At 36.6% G+C, this 12,541-nt stretch overlaps 2 protein-coding genes across 2 annotated transcripts; both read right to left on the reverse strand.

Annotated features, from left to right (window-relative positions):
* Nucleotides 1-933, reverse strand: LOC123949534 (olfactory receptor 4C46-like). The gene has a single exon (XM_046017056.1). The coding sequence runs from the start codon at nt 931-933 to the stop codon at nt 1-3; it is 933 nt and encodes a 310-aa protein (XP_045873012.1).
* A 10,201-nt stretch (nt 934-11,134) lies between these two features.
* On the reverse strand, nt 11,135-12,097 carry LOC123948649 (olfactory receptor 4A15-like). The gene has a single exon (XM_046015839.1). It carries the CDS (start codon nt 12,086-12,088, stop codon nt 11,135-11,137), a length of 954 nt encoding a protein of 317 aa, XP_045871795.1. The 5' UTR covers nt 12,089-12,097.
* Nucleotides 12,098-12,541: the final 444 nt, after the last annotated feature.

The following is a 12,541-nucleotide window of genomic DNA, read 5'->3' on the forward strand; positions in this document are numbered from 1 at the left end:
TCACTTATCATTTGAAATTGCATTCCTGTTTAATAACATTCTAATGGCATTTTTTACCTCTGTATTCCTGACTGTGTAGATGACAGGGTTTAACATGGGAGTAACAAGAGTATAGAATACAGCTATGGTTTTGTCCATGGGAAAAGTAGCTACTGGCCGCAGATACATAAAAATACAGGGCAGGAAGAACAAGACAACTACTGTGATGTGGGAACCACAGGTAGAGAGGGCCTTTTTCCTCCCTGTAGAGCTGTGAGTCTTCAAGGAGCACAGGATGACCACATAGGACACCAGTAACATCACAAATGTGATCACAGGGATTACCCCACCATTGGCTGCAACCAAGAGACCAACAAGGAAAGTGTCAGTGCAGGCAAGTTGTATCAGGGGGAAAATGTCACACATGAAGTGATCCATGATATTGGGACCACAGAATGGGAGCCAGAAAGTAACCAGAATCTGTCCGATGGAGTGGAGAAAACCTACTGCCCAACACACACCCACAAGGAGGCAGCATGTGTGGTGGTTCATGATGGACATATAGTGCAGAGGTCTACAGATGGCTACATAGCGGTCATACGCCATGACCACAAGGAGGACAATCTCTGAAGCTCCTAAAAAATGTTCTATAAAGAGCTGCATCATGCAGCCACTGAAGGAAACAGATTTTGAATCAGAGAGCAGATCAGCTAGCATTTTAGGGATTATGGAAGAGGAATAGCATGCATCTATGAAAGACAGGAAGGCCAGGAAGAAATACATTGGGGAGTCCAAAGCCTGGCTGCCAATGATTGTAACCACAATGAGTAGGTTGCCTGTGACAGTAACAATGTAGGTGATAAGTAACACGAGAAATAGAATTCTCTGCGTTGGACGATCCTGGGTAAGTCCCATTAGAATGAACTCGGTCACATTCATCTTGTCTTCTTTCATTTCAATCCTGATGATAGACTCAGGAACGCAGAATTAACCTGCAAAGACAAGATCTCCCAATTCAAATGATGAGAACTTTATATTTTGGGTTTTTCAACAAGACCAAAGCATTTTAGTAATATAAGCTATTTTTTCATGGTGTACCAAGAGAAGATACATCCTTTTTCTATTTTATAAAAAATGTGAATTTTTGAACTAACTCAGCTTCTTACAAGGTTCATCACCTTACAAACGGTCACTCAGGCTGTGCTAGAGGACATCCAGATCTGGATGTCCTCTAGCACAGCCTCAGTGACCATTTGTAACTAACTCACCATATAATTAACTTGATTGTTTCTCAGCTAATAAGAAATGTTAAGAACTGTTCATTAAATATTTTTTTCAAAAACTATTTGTACAACTCTTGGTTTAATATAAAGGGTAAGTGTAATTTGTCCTTTATTTTTTCCATTTAAAAACCCTTCAAGTGGGGGCGCCTGGGTGGCTCAGTGGGTTAAAGCCTCTGACTTCGTCTCAGGTCAAGATCCCAGGGTCCTGGGATGGAGCCCTGCGTCGGGCTCTCTGCTCAGCAGGGAGCCTGCTTCCCTTCCTCTCTCTCTCTCTGCCTGCCTCTTTGCCTACTTGTGATCTCTGTCAAATAAATAAATAAAATCTTTAAAAAAAAAAAAACCTTCAAGTAAGTGGCAGAGTAGACCTGTATCTGTCTTGTTCACCTCTTTATCCCCAGCACTTGGCTCAGTCAGTGTCTGACCCATAGTGGTATTTAAGTATTACATAAATAAATCAGTTGGAAGACTCCTTACTTATTTTTCCTGTTTTCTTTTTTCCTCCTAACTCCCTAAATGAAAGTGTTTACTCTCTTACATGGGAGAAAAAGTGGAATACACAGTTGGAACAGGAACTAGATGTATTCTTTCCACCCCTTCAGATCTGTTCTCAGTGTGTACACCCTAGGCGGCTGCTTTCCTTGGTCCCCTTCAACCAGTTCTCTTACTTCGGCCAACAGACAGTACCAGCAGAATGTAATACAGGTGGGAAGAAAAGGACTTCAGGGTATTTACTGTCCTGGTTCCCTCCTATGGTCTGTCAACCAGTGGGTGACTAACAAGACACAACTCTTTGGGACGGAAATTCTGGGTTCTTGTGATCACTCTTTCCCCTTGTTCTCTCAGGTATAACTGTGATAATGGCTTTATCATGCCTTACTGGTTTTCCATAGTCCTACCTATACTCTGGTAAGTAAACATAATTAAGCTCTTCTAAATCTCTCATTTTAAGTTTGCTGTTCCAGGGCTCCAATGGATGCAGAAAATTTGTGTTCTTTCCTTTGTAAAAAAAAAAAAAAAAAAAGAAAGAAAAAGAAAGAAAGAAAAGAAAGAGCTTTCCTTTTATATAAATTTATTTTATTTACAAAACATCCCTACTTCTTTTGATGTACAGCTACTAAGTAAAGTTAACTTTTGTCAGAAAAAAATATAGTGTAAGAAAGAAATGTAACCTAAAGATTACAGGACATCTTCAGTTGAAGTCTACATGTTATCTATGACACTCTTTTGGAGATTATATGATTCTATGGGATTTATGTCTTTTGGTGTCTTGAGCTATTCAACAACTCCTTAAATTTACAAAACTGGTAATAATGCTATCAACTCTGGTCCACAGACATACAAGTGCTGTTTGGTGGAAAGTTGATTGATTTCCCTGATCATTACAAATCAAGCCAGTTTTGCATTTATTTGTAAATTAATTACACATCCCTAATTGAATAATGTAAGCATGATATTTTGGAGTTTCCTTTAGTCTGAATATAATCTTACCAGTTTCCTCATTAATGAATGAACTAAATAAAACCTTTGTCATGTGCTCATTTTATATTTCTTTGAGAGTCTTGGTTTCATGTTTTTAAAACTTATTTTGCCTTTGAATAAGAGAAGAGCAACCATTATATTTAGGAGAGATAAACTAAAAGACTTCTAGAGATCCAGATATTCTTGTCCTCTGTGTTCTTTCACCATGGTTTTCTTCTGTTTTATTCTCTTGGAGATTTGTTTCTGATTAATCAATTTGTAAAAATCTTCTTTAAAACTTGCTTTGAAATAGAAAATTTTAAAATAGAAAGAAAGTATGTTATTGAAATTTTTTTGTTAGCTTCCCAATTCCAGTCCCAGCCAAGCTTAGCTAATATGAGTATCCGTAGCAGCCACAATGAAAGGAACCTGCTGAAAAAATCTTATCAGTCTGGCCCTGTTGTGTGTGAGTGTGTGTGTGTGTGTGTATGTGTGTGTGTGTGTGATGTAGGGGAGGATTATATAATGCAATATAATTTCGTGGTTTATTTAATCGTTTGCTGATAAGTTCACATCAAAATACTCACGGTCTACCATATGCCTAACACTCTACGGAAAAAAAGCAGATAATGTCTCTACTTTAAGCTTATATTCTAGTAAGTGGAGACAGAAAATAGCAAATAGAAAAGGAATTATACCTTATGTCAAAAATACAATACCTGCCAGGAGAAATATAAAGCAGAGCATATGATACATGATCCCTGAGTAGGTACTCATAGAGGACTTCTTTGAGAAGAGATGGCATAAGCCAAACTTGAATGACTATGGAAGGACCCACAAAGGTATCTGAGGAAAGAAGTTTCCAGATAGAGAAACCAGGAAGTGAAAAGTCCCTGAGGAAGGAGCATGGTTGGTACCAGTGATCAAAGGAGACTAGCTTAACAGGAGGGGGATGAATAAAAAGTGATTGATGACAGATTTGTAGGGCCTTGAAGACCATTGTAAGAGGATTATTCTGGCTTCTGTCTAGACAATGGTTCATAAAGGAGCAAGAGTAGGAGCAGACTGGTTAGGAAGTTATTGCAACCATCTAACCAAAAAGTGATGGTGGTTTGGACTGTGATGCTAGGAGTAGAGGTGGATGTGTTATGAAGGTAGATACAATACAATTTGATGAGAGACTTGACAGAGACATAAAGAAAGAAAAGAGGAAAAATTACTCTAAAGTTTTTTGGACAACATCATCTAAAGACAGTGTTGTCATTTATGGAGACAATTTCATGTCTAGATGTCACCTCTAAAACAGCCAACATTTGCTTGAGTGTTTACAAGTGCCAGACACATTTACTCTTTACATCAACACTGAAGTCAGACCCTGTTATCATCCTTATGTAACAGAGGAAATAATGAAGATTTAGAAAAGGTAAGGAAGCTCTTCAGTATAATTCAGTAGGTTGTGACCTTGGCCTTACACTGGAATAGACAGCAAAGATAATCCTATAAAATGCATTTAGCCTCTGGAACTCTTCACTATTTACTATAAAATGAAGATACTTGGCTCAAAGGATACCTGTCAGAGTAGAAGGGTGAATAGTTCTGTAACTGGCACAAAGTACGTACAAAGGGTGACATTTGACCATGGCTATTACATAGTATTCTTTCTACGAAATTCATTGTGCAGTGAATTACTAAAAAAGAATGAAAATATTTGTCTATCATTTATCTGCATGGTTCTTAATTACATAGCATGAATCTTTTTCTCTTCTTTACCAAAGTGACTGCTTGTAAACTATTTCACACATAGACATACTGACTCCATACACATTAGATTTATTAGTTAGCCTTGGCATTAAATAGACAAAGATAATGTTTATTACATGATTATAGTTTGAAAATGAGTGTCAAATATAATATTCCAAAAAAAGAAATAAATTTCCTGCAAGTGTTGTCATTCACTGATACTCTCCCCTTCAAACTCATTTTTCCTACCTTTTTTTGCTCAGCACCCTCCCTCCCCCACAAAAATGATCTCTACTTGTTCGCTGCCATCCATGTCATTTTCGTGTCTCCAGATTTTTTTCCCTAGAGTCATCTTTTAACCTATAATGATGTATATTCACTTAATAAATACTATTATTCCCCTTAGAGTCCCAGAGAGTACTGCTTCAGTCCCTTCTGAAAAAAGACTAGTGAGAATAATCTAGTAGAAGAATAGCTACCAAGAAGACCAGGGAATGGGAAGACAACTTATCTGTGTCTATCAGCACTGCAGGTGATAATGTGGAAAGTAAGAAGGCTATTCTGAGAGACTCTAACCAGCCCCCTTTTTCAGCCTCCAGGGTGAAAAATGAAGATCTATTAATAGGTGTTATCACTATAGATAAGTTAAGGAAGGATTTTTTTAATATGTTATTTATTTGACAGAGAGAAATCACAACTAGGCAGAGAGAGAGGAGGAAGCAGGCTCCCCGCGGAGCAGAAAGCCCAATGTGGGGCTCGATCCCAGGACCCTGAGATCATGACCTGAGCTGAAGGCAGAGGCTTTAACCTACTGAGCCACCCAGGCGCCCCAAGGAAGGACTTTTTTTTTTCCTGTGTGAGACTGTGTAAGCAAGAGAGAATCTAGTCCTTAAAACATCCAATGCTTTATCTCTTGCAAACATGGTTGTTTGGGTCTCTGGCTTACCCCTGCAATTATATCATCTAAACAGTATGGTGAATCAATAGAGAAACTATCAAATAAGATATACCTGTAGTAATGTCACAACAAGATAAAATTCACTTGTTACATTTATGAAAATCATTCCCTTATTTCTCAAAACCCATTACTCATTCATTCATCCTTTGATTCATTGACTAGTGCCCAGAGTTTCACTGATTCACATGTTAATTCCGTAACCATTTATTACACCTTCAATATGTGTAAGTGGCAGAAAGGCAGTCTCCGGCGGGGGGGGGGGGGGGGGGATGCAAAGACAGGGGCCTGATCTACCATAGGTACAATCAAGGTTCTAATGAAAAAGAGAGAAAATGTTAAATGTGTCATAGGCATGCACTTCAAAATATGCACAGGCCAAATAACCATATGTGAATGCCTGGAAGATGAAGCATGGATCATGTCTTTGAGACTAGAACACTGAGACATGTCAACATTTTGCACTGAAGATTAAGTGAATTCCTAAAGTAGGAAATAGAATTTGAAATACCTAATCTTGAAAGAACTGCTTCAGTTTCCTATCACTTCAGGAAGCAAGGGAGTACTATTTCTTGTGTAAAAAGATCAAAAATTTGGAAGCAATGAGGTTTCAGTTATTTCCTATATTTTATCAAATAGGAAAGAGCATCTTAACTCTTGGAGAGAAAGAAATCCTTTGCTTCGATTGCTTTCAATTATCAGAAGCCACATCTTCAACCAATAACCATGATGTTTTCACCAGCCTCTCTCATATGATAACACATATGGAACAACCAAGAGTACCTCTCCCAGCAGTGCTCTCCTTCATTAAGAGCCAAATGACATAAGAGTCAAGGAAGGAAAGGTCTACTACACCATCAAGGAATAAAAGCTAAAAATCATTTCAGTGCATTTAAATAAAGCACTCCTTTTTGCCTTCGGGAATAGGAGAAATACTTCTCCAAATCTTTCAGCTCAAAGAAATCTGTCACCTTACTGTTAAATGTTAGAATTTCTTGGAAAAGTATAGGCACAAGTATTTAAAATTATACATGAAAAAATGCAGAAAGTAAAGAGAGCAAAACCTGTATTATTTTATAGGTTTATTTTAATGCTGAAACTCTAACATTTTTATTTTTTAACCTTTGTAATTTATATTTTTCTATCACGATTATATATTATTCTAATTTTAGAGAATACACTTTTTTAAAGAAATTTTAATACCATTTCAAATGTCCCAATAGCTCTTTCTCATCTCTCCTCTTATTTTTTTTTTTTTGGTGTCAGAAATATTAAAGTTCTGAGATGATTAAGGACTAAGGAAAGCAAGCTTACTCTCCTCTTAAAAGATATGAATTATTTGATAATTATAAAGTTCTGGGAGAAGGTTAGCCATTATTATTATAAGTAATAATCAAAAATTAGTATTAACTGTTTAATATATGCTAGACATCATGCAAAAACGTAAATTATCTCCTTTAATATTTTTTAGAAAGAGTTCTATGTGGTTGAAAGGTTTCTCCTTCTATTATACAGATAGGAAAATTAAAACATGAAGAAGGAAAGCCTTGTATCCCAGAACATATCGTTAGCAAGGAACAAACCTAAAGATATAATTCAAGTCCATCTGGCCTCAAGTCTTGATCTTGACCTTGGCACCCCCCTTCCTTCCTACGTGAAAACTCACCAAGGCACATAGCAGGATCCTTAGTTAAAATCCATCTTTCAACAAAGACTTTAAGAAGACTGATTCTCATTCTAAGTTGTGGCAATATTAACAAATAAATTCAAGAAACACTTGGGAATTTGAAATGCATCAACTTCTTCCTCTGAGAATTTCCCATAGTCTCTCTCTGGAGAATTTACTTTTTTCCCTCTGGATAATTTAGAATTACTATTACTTATTTACTTTGTCCAGTCAATTAATAACATATTACTGCCCCTGTCCACTTCTAATTTGCCCTAAATTCACCATCAAAAGGTAATATCCTATATCAAGAACTTACTATTTACAGTCCTTTCATAGTTAATTCAGTATAACCCTAGAAGATGAATATATTATTTCCAACTCATAGATAGAAAAACTGAGGCTTAGAATGATTTATTTCACTTTTCCAGGATAGTGTAACTAGTAAGCGGTAGAACCAAAAGCCAATTTCTATTGTTTCAGTTCCACAATGTTATCTACCTAATTTAAGAAATCTCCAAAATAAAAAATCCCTGAAAAATGTTGTACCATATTTGACTATAAGAAGAATACTAATCTTGGATTTCATATCATATTATGAGAGTTTTCTGAAAATTCAAGTACATAGAAGCCAGAACTTGATGAATCAATCAAAAATCTTAGGCAATGGAAATTGAATGAGTTATTGAAGATACCTAATTCACTTTGTTTTTTTATTGTTCATATGAAGAATCTGAGACAAATTAAAGGTACAAATTTAGGTTTCTTAAATCCTAACTTATTTATCTTCTGGAATAGCTGTTATTCTCAGTTATTGCAGAGTAATCCAAACAAAAGACATTGTTTGGCTTGCCTAATTGGCCTATATAATTACTTCTGTGAGCCTCATTGTTTTCCAAGTGAGACCTGTCTGGGGAAATGAGGATGTTGAGAGATCATAACCAAATACATGCTTTTGACTCTACAGGATTTTCTCATATAAAGGCAAATCATAAAAAGTAAATATTAATAATATCAGATTTTATTTTAAACTTCCATTTTCCATACAGATTGAGCCTGTCTCTCCATTTTGTTCCCAAACCAAGCAAGTAAATTAAGTGGTAAAGTGGTAAGACTCACTCTCTGCATCTATCAAATCTCTTAGGTAGCCAAAAATATGGTACTACTTTTTGCTTAATATTTTGGAATGAAAGATTAGGAGGTTTTTTGATTTTGTTTTTGTTTGGTTTTTTTGTTTATTCTTTTATTTTTATTTATTTTTTAAATTTCTTTTCAGTGTTCCAAATTCATTGTTTATGCAGCACACCCAATGCTCCATGCAATGCTTGCCCTCCATAATACCCACTACCAGGTTCACCCAACCTCCCACCCCCTTCCTTTCCAAAACCCTCGGATTGTTTTTCAGAGTCCACAGTCTCTCATGTTTGTAGTTTTAAATACTTCTATTGAGTCCTTCCTTCCTTCCATGAAACTATACTCCAGTGACCAGGGACCCAAAACAGAGAGGTATTCCTATAGAACACATGGAAGTCTAACAATGTATGCAGAACCGCCCCATTATAATAGCTTTTGCTCCTTCTTTCACCTTTGGTCTGCTTTTAGACTACTGTACCACAGGAATGAGCACTAGTTTGCAACGTATTTCCAGTCATTTCCAGAAATGTTTGACTATTTCTCTTTCCAGAGCACAGTTACCCTGGCAAAATGGTCTCAGATGCCTTAGAAAAAGGTTAAGATGAAGATATACACCCCTATTTGTGGTGATATCACAGACTCTTCTGAGATACCTGATGATTCCTTCATTCAAAAAATTCTAGACTTAGGAATTATTCACATATGGTGATTTGATGAGGAGCCATGACCTTTATGAACTGAATTATGGTGATTCAACTCAGGCCTTTATTCACCAAATCTAGATTATTTATCATCATCATCAAAGTCTGCTTGGGCTGTCATAACAAAATACTACAGACTGGGAGGATTAAACAGACATTGATTTTTCCCACTGTCCTGGAGGCTGGAAGTCCAAGACCAAGGTAACAACAGGGCTGGTTTCTGATGATGCTTCTTTTCCCAGCTGGTAGATCAGCCATCTTCTCACACTGTCCTCACATGGCCTCTCCTCACGTGGCCTCTCCTCTGTGCACACATTTGAGAAAGAGAACTCTCTTGTCCCTTCCTCTCCTTACAAGGACACCAGTTCTATCAGATTAGGACCCTACCCTTATGATCTCAAGGAGTACCAGTTGTTCTAGTTCCCACTGTTCAAGACTTGAAAGTCTATGTACAAGTCATGTGAGTAAGGAAACTTTTCAGATGATCTCAGGCTCAACCAATTTCTGTCTGTAACCTCACGACAGACCCTGAACAAGAATTACCCCCTCAGAACCTCTCCCAAATTCCTGACCCACTGAAACCATCTGAAATGATGAAGTGATTGCTGGTATTTTCAGCTGCTAAACATTGGGGAGATTTTTTTTTTTTTTATATATCGTAATAGTATCTGAAACATTGCAGCACTTTAGATACCATATTATTATTCATGGATCAACTAATTGAACTACATCGAAAGCTAAGAGATAGAAGAATAGATATGCAGATATTTTATATATAAAATTAGAAGTGTTACAGGGTAGTGGGAAATTCAGTGGTTTTCAATAAGTGTGCTGGGAAATTTATTCTTATGATGAAAAAGAATGTATATTTCTACCTCACACCATCCTGAACATTTATGTCTATATGGGTTAAAGATGTAAATGTAAGGAGCAAAACTTTAAAACTTTATTTTATTTTATTTTTAAAATCAGGACAGGGAAGGACTTTGAGAAGTATATGCACACATCTTTCATTCTGAGTCCAGCTTCCTCATTTCTGCATAATAGCTTTGGTGGTAAATCCTTGATCCCAGCTGCATTCACACCAGCATCCAGATGTCAGGTCCTCCAATTCTGGTCATTTTAAAGTATTTAGTCCACTGTACTCACTTTCTTTCTGATTAAAATACCTAGGTTAGTTTTTATTTCCTTCATTGAAGAATAAATAAAACTTCATGGCTGGCATTTATTCAATACATGTTAAATGGAAGCATTAATATTGCTAAATACACTCACTGGATCCAATTACAAATTGAAAGAAAGACGAGGACAAAAAATACCAAATTCATATCCAATCTGTGTTGTGAGTTGAGCTCTCAACCAGGTAATGTATAATGCCAAGGCCTTCAAAAATTACCTTTGTATCACAGTAATCAACCTGCAAAATTTGTATAGGGAAATTTTAAAGAGAGAAGTCACCTTTGACTTATTACTTAAGTCCAGAGCATAAAGTTTACAGAGGAGAAAGGCATTCATATGTAAAACAAAACATATTCCCAAAATGCTTAACATTTATTACAATTTTTAAAAAGTATACCCAGAGAATTTAATTAAATGTAGGTAGACTCTGACAGTCTACTGTGATATGAGAGACTAAATGTATATTTCAACTACCAGAAGAGCCATTTGATCTAGATGTACAGAATGCATTGAACAATTTAATTTTTCTGCCCAAAACTTCATTAGGATATAGAAAATCAGCCATATGCTACCATCACAGTATAAAGCTAATAAAGTTCACTTCTCATCGATCTATCCTCAGCTATGAACATGTGCTGTGAAATTTCAAATTATTTAATTTGACAGGGAATTTATTTCTACTGTTAGATTAAGGTTTGTTTGTTTTTTTAACAATGTGTATTTTTAATTTTAAAATCTCATTCTCTTGGACTAAAGGGGAATAATTTCTATTAGGTTATATTTTTATGTACCATTATTCAAAAACTTGAAATAAAACACAAAATTCTTGCTCACTGAAGAACCTTAGCAGATCTTTAGATCAGAGATTAAACTTACATAATTTTCTTGCTCTCTAAGGGTTGTAACATACGCCATTTAGATAAAGATTAATTTATATAGCTATTTCAGAATAAAGAGGCTAACTAACCCAAAGGAGATAATTTTTAAGATGTAATCACTGATAATGGAAGCAGTCCTTGATTCTGTGAAAGAATGAATATCATGTTATGCATGAGCAATACAGCCCTCTGTCAACTGAGGTCACATTTTTACTCCAAAGTTTCCGCATGGCATTTTTTATTTCTGCATTTCTCAGGGTGTAGATTAAGGGGTTCAGCATGGGAGTTATGAAGGTCAAAACCACAGTCATGAATTTATCAATGGGAAAGGTAGAATTAGGCCTTGCATACAGAAAGATACAGGGAACAAAGAATAAAATGACCACAGTTATATGGGATGCACAGGTGTGGAAGGCTTTGTGTTTCCCATCCAAACCATGAGTCTTCAGGGAGTGTAATATGACCCCATATGAAACTAGGAGAATGAAGAAGATGCCAGTGCAAATGGCTCCTCCATTAGCTATCATAGAAATTCCAATGAGGTAGGTATTGGTACAAGCAAGTTTCAGTAAGGGATACATATCACACACAAAATTGTCGATGACATTGGGGCCACAGAAAGGGAGCCGATAAATAAAGAGAAACTGAACCAATGAGTGCAGAAAGCCTCCAGTCCAGGCCACCAGCACCATAAGAACACATGCCCTCTGATTCATGATAATTAGATAATGAAGTGGTTTACAGATGGCTACATATCGGTCATAGGCCATCACCACCAGAAGAATGACTTCAGCACCAGCAAATAAGTGATCTAGAAAGACTTGAGTCATACAAGCCTGGAAAGAAATAGTCTTCTTCTCATAGAGCAAATCTACAATCATCTTGGGAGCAATGACAGTAGAATAGATGGCATCTATAAATGATAAATAAGCAAGAAAAAAGTACATGGGAGAACCCAGTGACCGGCTGGCCATAACGGTTACTATGATAAGCAGATTGCCCACAATTGTCACAATGTAGATGAGTAAGAATGGAACAAAGAGCACTTTTTGCCCCTCAGGATCCTGTGTGAGCCCTAGAAGGACAAACTCTGTCACATTGTTTCTATTTCCCATATATTCTTTGGAAGGCATTGAACTCAGGCGTCAAAGGCTGCAAACGAAAGGGCCATAATGAATTTGAGAGGATCGCAAGCTTTATGTCAAAAACCGTTGCCACACTCAACCATGTTTGCCCCACAGGGCCTCACACGGGGTGACTTTCTAGAGAAGAAAAGTTTAGAATCACCACCCACAGTTTCTGCTTTCATTTCCACAAATTTCTTGCATCAACTACAAGGAGACCAGTTCTCTACCTTGGAGGTACATGGCAGTGGGCATATCTGTGACATGACCTACCAAAAAACAAGGAAGAGGCTTTCGCCAGAATCCTGCCTACAAATACTTCATTTTTTATTTTATATGTTATTTCTTCTTTTCTTTAATGCTTTCTGGGTTTCTGAGATTGACCATGAAAACAAGCTCATCTTTAATAGCCTTGTTTACATAATAATACCTAGTGCATGGAGC

The sequence above is a fragment of the Meles meles genome, chromosome 8 (assembly GCF_922984935.1).
Source record: "Meles meles chromosome 8, mMelMel3.1 paternal haplotype, whole genome shotgun sequence".
Lineage (NCBI taxonomy): Eukaryota > Metazoa > Chordata > Mammalia > Carnivora > Mustelidae > Meles > Meles meles.